At 37.0% G+C, this 8,939-nt stretch overlaps 2 protein-coding genes across 2 annotated transcripts; both read right to left on the bottom strand.

Annotated features, from left to right (window-relative positions):
- Positions 1–1,398: 1,398 nt before the first annotated feature.
- LOC148617806 (uncharacterized) lies at positions 1,399–3,330 on the bottom strand. The gene has a single exon (XM_088585130.1). The coding sequence runs from the start codon at positions 3,328–3,330 to the stop codon at positions 1,399–1,401; it is 1,932 nt and encodes a 643-aa protein (XP_088441256.1).
- A 5-nt stretch (positions 3,331–3,335) lies between these two features.
- On the bottom strand, positions 3,336–6,911 carry LOC148617805 (uncharacterized). The gene has a single exon (XM_088585129.1). It carries the CDS (start codon positions 6,909–6,911, stop codon positions 3,336–3,338), a length of 3,576 nt encoding a protein of 1,191 aa, XP_088441255.1.
- Positions 6,912–8,939: the final 2,028 nt, after the last annotated feature.

The raw sequence follows: 8,939 nt of genomic DNA, 5'->3' as shown, positions 1-8,939 counted from the left end.
TAAAAAATAAAAATGATACTAGTATTTACAACCACTTTACAGCATTTCTAAAAGACGTATTTAAACTGTTTGACATTGAGAAGGTCCTTAGAGGGACTAGTGCATGCATTTATATTGAAAACTGAAAACATGACCATTTTGCAAAAGTGTATTGAATGTTACCATAACTTTAAAACTCTTAAGACTACTTCAGCTAGAACGAATCTTAGTTTAACAATGTATGAGCATCAAAGTCTGTCTAAAAAAAGTTTCAGCATTAAGTAATTGAAACTGAAAATAGGCTTGGTCTAATTTAAGTAAAGTGAACAATGTTATCCAATCAGAAACAAGTAAATCACTTGTATATAGAGTACAAGCTACCCAAACACAGCTATTGACAGCTATTCAAATTTAAAAGGCAGTGTCCAAAAGATCACACAGGCGTTCTGAAGTAGTTAAGTAGGGAACATTGGTAAAATGCAGGGTAGATTTATACCTAAAGAGCTATTTAAATTACTCACTAGCCTACATAAATTAGTATTGAAATTGGAACGGGTCCTTTTCAGTTAGCGGTATATGTCCCCTGGTGTTGAACATCAGTATTTTATCTGAATATGACACAAAATGCCAAGATTACTGATTATAACGGAAACAAAACAATATGGAGTATTACATGTAAACCAACGGTAATTACCTCGTGGAGCAGAGTGATTGCGCAGTGGAAGCGATTTCACTATTGTTTGTTCAACCATGCAATTGGGAAGCTAGACGACGAGCACTATAACTTTTGTCTACGACCATGATTTCGATTAAAAACGATCTTTCTAATCCTACGTTTATTTACATAATATATACATTCACATATTTGAATACAATGTTTACCGATCGAACTCTGATTTCTAACTGACCATAATTATGTGCCGAATCTGAACAAATAAACCCAATTAACCTAAATGTAACTCCCCAAATTACCAATTTGAACTTTTACCTTCTCATTGTCTGTCTGATACAGATCATTAAATATGTTAAACAGCTGACCGCTATCAAAATAATTAATTAGTTCCAAGTACTGGATGACCAGACAAACAACGACTATCTTATCTTAACTAGATCAAGGTTACAATTCGATTTCTATGTAAAATTATCAATGAAAATTAAAAGTGAAAAGAAATAAAACTAGCTAAAAAAACGTTATCTAAAAACATATGAAAATTGAAGTCAAAAAACATAATTGTCTTCTAAACATTCTCCCCTTCTTGATTGAGCATAGCCAATCAACAACAACAACAAAAAAAAAAAATAAAACGAAATAAATGAAAATATTCGATAGTCTATAATTCATAACTATAGCGATAGTCCATGTAAACGGAGAAAATTAAAGTCACTGCTTCTTGATAGTTATTGCACGTTAAATTTAAGTCAATTAACTTCCAACGGGCACAGTTTGGTAATTGGTCGTACTAAAACAGTTTGTCCAAGTCTAATTTTGGCGACTCGAACATGATTGTCCTTTCCTGAGTACACCTCGATGATTCTGCCTAACGGCCAATGTCCTCGTGGAAGATTGGGATTCATTACAAGCACAATGTCATTGGGTTTCAAGTCCTTTTCAGTTTCAGTCCATTTATGTCTTCTATTTAGTCCTGGTAGCCACTCTTTAATCCATCTTTGCCAGAAATGTCTAACTAATTCCTGGATTCGACGCCATCGTTTACGTGGGTTAAAGTCAGTTGTATCAACGGTCTCTGGTGCAAACGCTCCTCCGATTTGTCCATGTAGGAAATGGTTAGGCGTTAACGGTAAGTCATCTCTGGAATCTGCCGACTGGTATGTAAGCGGACGCGAATTAATGACTGCTTCGGCACCAATAAATGCAGTTAACAACTCTTCGTCAGTAATGTCCGCATTTCCTAATATGGAATAAATTGCTTTCTTTGCGGCTTTTATCATCGTTTCATGTACGCCTCCAAAGTGAGGCGCGAGAGGAGGATTGAAATGCCACTTCACACCTCTATTCGACGTATTGTCACATATTTTGTCTTTATCTAATAGTGAAACTAGTTCCTGTAATTCCTTGTTTGCATCGATAAAGTTTGTTCCATTGTCCGAAACAACTTCTTGTGGCATTCCACGTCTACTGGCCATTCTATAAAACGCATTAAGAAAAGAGTCAGTATCTAGTCCAAAAGCAACTTCCAAGTGCACGGCTCTCGATGCCAAGCACGTAAATAAACACAAATATCTCTTTTCACGTCTCTTTCCTCGACCCTGCACTGTTATAAATGGACCACCATATTCCACTGCGATACGCGCAAATGCATGTAATGGCGTTCTGAAACGAATGTCCGGTAAAGGAGCCATTACTTGCTCTGCTGTTTTCGCCTTTCTCTTACGACACGTATAACACTCATTTTCACACTCGCGTATTTCCTCTCTGGCGGATATAATCCAATATTTAGATGACATCATGGATAATGTTTGATTTGTCCCGCACACATGTCTACCTTTGTCGTGGTAGTATTTCACGATTAGTCTTGTCACGCGATTTTTCCTCGGAAGTATTATAGGATACCTAGTGTCATACGGCAAGAAATCTGCATGTTCAAGACGCCCGTCACATCTAAGTAGTCCATATTCATCGATTTTCGGTTTTAAACTTAGAAGTTTACTGCCCGACGGTAACTGTTTTTCTTTCATAATTGAATTATAATCCTCTAGAAATTCACACCTCTGCGCGTCGCGCACGATTTGAGTCTCTGCCTCTTCGATTTCATCTACACTAAGTCCACCTTTTCTACGCAAGTCACGCGTAAGTCTACAATTTTCAACGAATCTGTTAACCCATGAACAAACACGAACGAGTCTCAACCAGCTCGAATAATGTTCTGGATTTAAACGCCAATCCTTCTCCGATACAGACACAATTTTCATTGTAAATATTTCACTGTCCTTGGCAGTCTCTAATTTAGCACCCGATTTAGCGCTTTTAACTTCTTTTTCGCACGATAGTCCTTTGTTAATACGACATTCAGGCCAGTCACATTCTTGTTTTGATAGAAAGTCTGGACCTTCCCACCATATAATGTCCGATTTCAGCTGAATAACAGTCCTGCCTCTCGATACCAGATCCGCGGGGTTTTCTTTCGTTGGTACGTAGCGCCACTGTGTTGGACTCGAAGCCCTGTGTATCTCTCCAATGCGGTTCGCGACAAACGGCTTGAAGTCTCTGCTTCGACCACGTATCCACCATAAAACATCCATAGAATCTGACCAAAACACAAGTTGTTCCGTCGGTATTCTAAGCGGCTCCGCAATGGAAAGTGCAAGTTTTAATCCTAAAACAGCAGCCATCAACTCTAATCTCGGAATACTAACTGCAATAATTGGTGCAACTTCGATTTCGATGCAATAATCCTTGTCGAAATTAATCCACTCTTATACTCGATTCTCATATACGAAACGGCACCATATCCTTCTTCAGACGAATCAACGAATGTATGAATATTAGTATGAATAATTTCCTCATTTTGATCCACAACTTGTAAACACCTTTGAACTTTGATTTGATTCAAATCATTTAGCTCTTTAAACCAAGATTTTGCTTTACATATTAAATTTTCATCTAGTAAATTATCCCAATTATATCCAGTTAACCACATTTCTTGAAGCAACATTTTAGCTCTCACTATATACGGCGAAATAAATCCAAGAGGATCGAATAACATAGCCACTTTTCTCAAGAAATTTCGCTTTGTGTACACAAAGTCCTCGCCTGGAGGATTCGCTTTGAATGTGAATAAATCTACATTCGCTTTCCACATAACTCCCAAGGTTTTCACAGTAGGCAAACTACCATCATCAAGATTAACTTCGGACGCGCGATCTTCCTTCGGAATAAAATCTAACACTGCCTCTGAATTTGATAACCATTTGCGTGCGTACATTCCAGCTTTCCACCATAAATCAGACAATTGATTATACAATAATATTCCCTCATGTTCATTCATTACTGAATCCATGCTATCATCCATGTAAGTCGAATGAAGTACTGTTTCCGCAGCTCGCGGATGCGACGCTTTCATGCACTCGGCATGCTTCTGCACAACATATTGGGCCTGAAATGGCGAAGAATTAACTCCGAAGACAACACTATTGAATTCATATTCATCCGGTTCTCGATTTAATTCCATTGAGCGCCACAAAAACCTGTGAAATGGCCTATCAACCGGAGCTATATTTATCCTCAGATACATTTCAGCAATATCACAAACTAACGCAACTGGATTCTTTCTAAATCGCAATAGAACATCAAATAAATCCCTCTGTAATTTTGGACCTTGATGAATGACACTATTTAACGATGCATTTTCACACTTTGCAGACGCGTCGAATACGATCCTTGTCTTTGTAGTTTCCTTGTCTGGTCTTACAACTGGAAAGTGCGGTAAATACCATTTTCCCGATTTCGGCACCTCTTCTTCAGCTGGCACTTTACGGACGTAACCTTTGTCAAGATACTTTTCAATAGTTTTAACGTAATCGTTCTTCACAGTCGCATCCTTAATTAACCTCTTCTCAGTATTCTCAAGTCTGCGATAAGCCATATTATAATTGTCCGGTAAATTAGCAGGGTCACTCTTCCAAGGCAAGGCTACTTCATAGCGACCATCTTTGAAACACATTGATTGTTCAACGATTTTGACAGCTTGTTTATCTTCGGCACTTAACATCTCATTCTTATCGATAGGTTTGACGTGTTCAATGTCCCAGAATTTCTTTAACAATAAATCGTATTCATTTGATTCATTGATACTTCCGACGAAGTATGTGTAATTGTAATGTGTCAGATTGTCATCAGTGTCTGGATTCCCAATACACGTCCATCCAAGGGGAGTTAATCTTGCTATCGGCTCGCCTGGTTTACCACGAATATCCTTGTACGAATAATGTAAATCGGCATAATCTAAACCAATTAACATATCAACTTTAGGCTTCGAACCTATGTCCGGAAACTGTATGCCTTTCAAATGTTCCCACTTAGAACTGTGCTGTCGCCAATCTATGGGTTTCATATTCCCGGTCACCTTGTTTGTCGTGAAAGCTACGATTCGATTTCTTGTTCTGCCATTCACACTTTCAATTTCGAACTCAACTGGCATTGTTTCAAACGATTCACATTCATCATTTAAAACATTTACTGTCATAGTTTGTAACTGTCCATGGAGACCTAACTCTGTGGCTACATCCGAATTAATATAAGTCTTTGTACTAGCATCATCGAGTAGTGCGTTCACTTTCAACTTTCGATTACCAGTTCTGACAATTACTGGTACAATTCTTAAAATTACATTATTTACCTTTTCTCGGTCTTTAGCGATCATCGTTCTGTTTTGACGCTCCCCTTCAGTGTTCGGCTCTGTAACACTTTTGAATATTTCTGAATGTCTGTGCACATTGTTACTGTCCACTCGCCTGCGTTGATTAAAATTGTTAATCCTTTCATAATGTAACATTCTATTATGAAGCTCCCTACAACCATCGATTCCACACCTTCTACTTCTTGGACACCTTTGTCCGAGGTGATTATCTCCTAAACAACGATAGCAAAGTTTATGCTCCTTTGCAACATTCCACCTTTTTTGCAAATCCATTCTTTTGAACATTTCGCAGTTCCACACACCATGCGGCTCATTACATACTTTACATAGTCGTCTACGAGCATTTCTATCTGTGTTTTCAGTGTTACTGACGAAAGTTCTGTTTGTACCCGGTCTCGGACGCCTGACGTCATTGTTGTTCAAGTTGTCTAATCCTCGGACAGTTTCGCTCGCAATAGTTTGGAATTCCGCTTCCTGAATTATCCACTCCCTCAACGATTCGACTGATTCCGGTCTCCGTTTCTCGAATACCCATCTATGGTACTGCGCAAGCATAGACTCGGGTAACTTTTGCTGTAATTTATTGTATAACGATCCATTACCAAGTTCTTCACTACGACCGGCATCCCTTAGATTCACAACAGTTACGTCAATTAAATCTGCGAATTTGTCAATGTCTCTTGAATTTCCCACTCGAATTGGTTTGAAAGTTTCTAACTCTTCTATATAACGTGCGATCTGTCGTCGTTTACCTCCATATTTACGCTCCAATCTGTCTTTTGCAGCCACGTACGCTGATTCCGAATATCCAAGATTTTCAACCACTTTTAATGCTTCTCCCGATAAGTATTGTCTTAACTGTAAAAGTTTATATTCAGGTGTAGCCGGCGCTTTGTCCACACACGACATGAAGGCGGCCCTCCATGCTTCATAACTTCGTTTGTCACCCGAAAATATTGGAATCGCAATTCGTTTCAACTGCTTCCACATGTCATTTCCGATTTCGATACGATTGTCACTTTGAACTTCAACTGGTATGTCACGATTAATCCGATCTGCTAATTGTCCAATGTCATCTTTAATTTCACGTCTATCGCCAGTATCGTCGGTAACTGGAACATCTTGTCTATCTATTTCTTCTCTATAGTTCGATGCACGCGATGAAACACTAGAACCGTCTTTTGTACTTATCAAAAAGTTTTGACATTCATTTATCGCTTCAGAAAATTCTGATTCCATTTGTTCTAGTTCATTAGCTGTTTTCCGTAAATTTAATAATTCGTTTCTCTTCTTATATTCGTCATATAATAATTCCATAATGTTCATAGCATTTTCTTCTGCATCTGTAAGTTTTTGTCTTATTTCTTTGATGATATCACGATCTGGAATTTCGCCCGGTTCATCGATTAACTGGAGAAGGTTATGTCTCAATTTTGTGAAGGCCGATTTAGCTTTTGCCTTGTCCTTTTTAATATCCTCGATTTTTTCATTTTGTTGTTCGATCATTGTCTCTTCCATTTTTTCGTTTCTAAGATCTAACTCCCAATTGCTCATTTTCGATTAACGATCACTAAATGTCAATATTAATTCCGATTATGAATTATAATTTCGATACGATTTCGATAAGTCCGTTTTGTCCATATTAACCACGCTCTGCTACCAGAAAATGGAGCAGAGTGATTGCGCTGTGGAAGCGATTTCACTATTGTTTGTTCAACCATGCAATTGGGAAGCTAGACGACGAGCACTATAACTTTTGTCTACGACCATGATTTCGATTAAAAACGATCTTTCTAATCCTACGTTTATTTACATAATATATACATTCACATATTTGAATACAATGTTTACCGATCGAACTCTGATTTCTAACTGACCATAATTATGTGCCGAATCTGAACAAATAAACCCAATTAACCTAAATGTAACTCCCCAAATTACCAATTTGAACTTTTACCTTCTCATTGTCTGTCTGATACAGATCATTAAATATGTTAAACAGCTGACCGCTATCAAAATAATTAATTAGTTCCAAGTACTGGATGACCAGACAAACAACGACTATCTTATCTTAACTAGATCAAGGTTACAATTCGATTTCTATGTAAAATTATCAATGAAAATTAAAAGTGAAAAGAAATAAAACTAGCTAAAAAAAACGTTATCTAAAAACATATGAAAATTGAAGTCAAAAAACATAATTGTCTTCTAAACACCTCGTCTTCATGATGTATCAGCTTAGTTATATATTAGTGGATAGCAAAGCAATCCAGGAGGTCTATGCAAAAACAGGCATTTTTTTTTTAAAACACACCCTCAGTATGCATCTTTTAGTTCAGGTCTTCAAATATTTTTTTTAATACTCTTACACACTGTCAGGCCATTTGTAAGAAAAAATGTTCCAATAGGGTTTGTAAGTCTCGTTCTAATTTCAGTTTCTCTTCTGGAATTTCTGATGTAGAACGTATTGAAATCCAAAGACCGATCTATATTTTATTGTTTACTTCTGGGAAATTGAAACGCTGCATCACAATGCAAAACCTTATATTTTGTGCTTTTCTTAAATCTGCATTAGCTGCCGAATTTGTTCAGTTTTGATTCTACTGAATTTTGCTGATTCAATGAAATACGTTTGTAGTAATGCAATTGTAGCAATAAATGTCGATAATACCTACAGAATATTGTGAAAACAACATTTTTTTAATCAGAAAAGATCGATAGCTTAGATCTAATTATTTTTCGCCATTACTTCCGAAGATTGCCGACATGACATTTACCTGGGTTAAAAATACTTAACAATAACAAACACAGGTAAGCACGTGCCTTGTTTTCATTTCATTTCATCTATTTCTTGATTAGTTTTTAAATACATAATGACTATATTTGATCAACATTATATCAATACGTAAATTTCAAAAGGTTTCTTGCTTTATATTCAAACTTTTTTCTTTTACGGCTCGAGTACGTCGGTACACCTATTTCATGTGTTAAAAGCATTTTATTTGTGGATATCAAATGAAAATATACAGGAAAACTACAATTTGGTAGAAATAATTCAAAGTTACGGTTTATTTCAACAGAAACAAAAAATTACGAAAATGACAGCTAATGCAGCTTTAAAAGAGTAATCAAGGGAACCAAGGTTATAGCGGTAATCAATAGAATGTAATCCAGGGACGAAGACTAGACATTGAAAACAGACATACACAACAAAGAACATCAAGTAACTAAAATCATACATACAAAGTAACAAAAGCAAATGTGCAACTCTGACTCCACTAAAAACTGGGAGCATGGACTAGGTCCACCGACAGGGTAAACGCCCTCTGCTTTTCTAGGAACACTTACCGAGTTACTCATAAAAAGTCAAGTCCGGGGTAGTCGAAAGAGGAAAGGAAAACCGACACGTTGAACAAATCAGTTTTCATAGCGCAGATGGATACACCATAACGATCCACTAGTTCATGATGACGACCATAAAACTTCTGTAGTGATGTCTTCAATCTTGTAGCAACATAACCCTGTTCTAGAAGCCTATTTATTAGAATTCTAGTGTGATACAAAAAGTCTGCATAGTTTCGG

This window comes from Perna viridis, chromosome 5, assembly GCF_037379345.1.
Source record: "Perna viridis isolate PV_CMFRI_1.1 ecotype Kerala chromosome 5, ASM3737934v1, whole genome shotgun sequence".
NCBI classification, from domain to species: Eukaryota; Metazoa; Mollusca; class Bivalvia; order Mytilida; family Mytilidae; genus Perna; species Perna viridis.
Note: the sequence above shows the minus strand (reverse complement) of the source record. Positions and strands in the feature narration are given on the sequence as shown.

Bases quoted from the DNA above. Each gene is read 5' to 3' on its own strand.
- LOC148617806 (XM_088585130.1), bottom strand. From the start codon at position 3,330: ATGGCTGCTGTTTTAGGATTAAAACTTGCACTTTCCATTGCGGAGCCG.
- LOC148617805 (XM_088585129.1), bottom strand. From the start codon at position 6,911: ATGAGCAATTGGGAGTTAGATCTTAGAAACGAAAAAATGGAAGAGACA.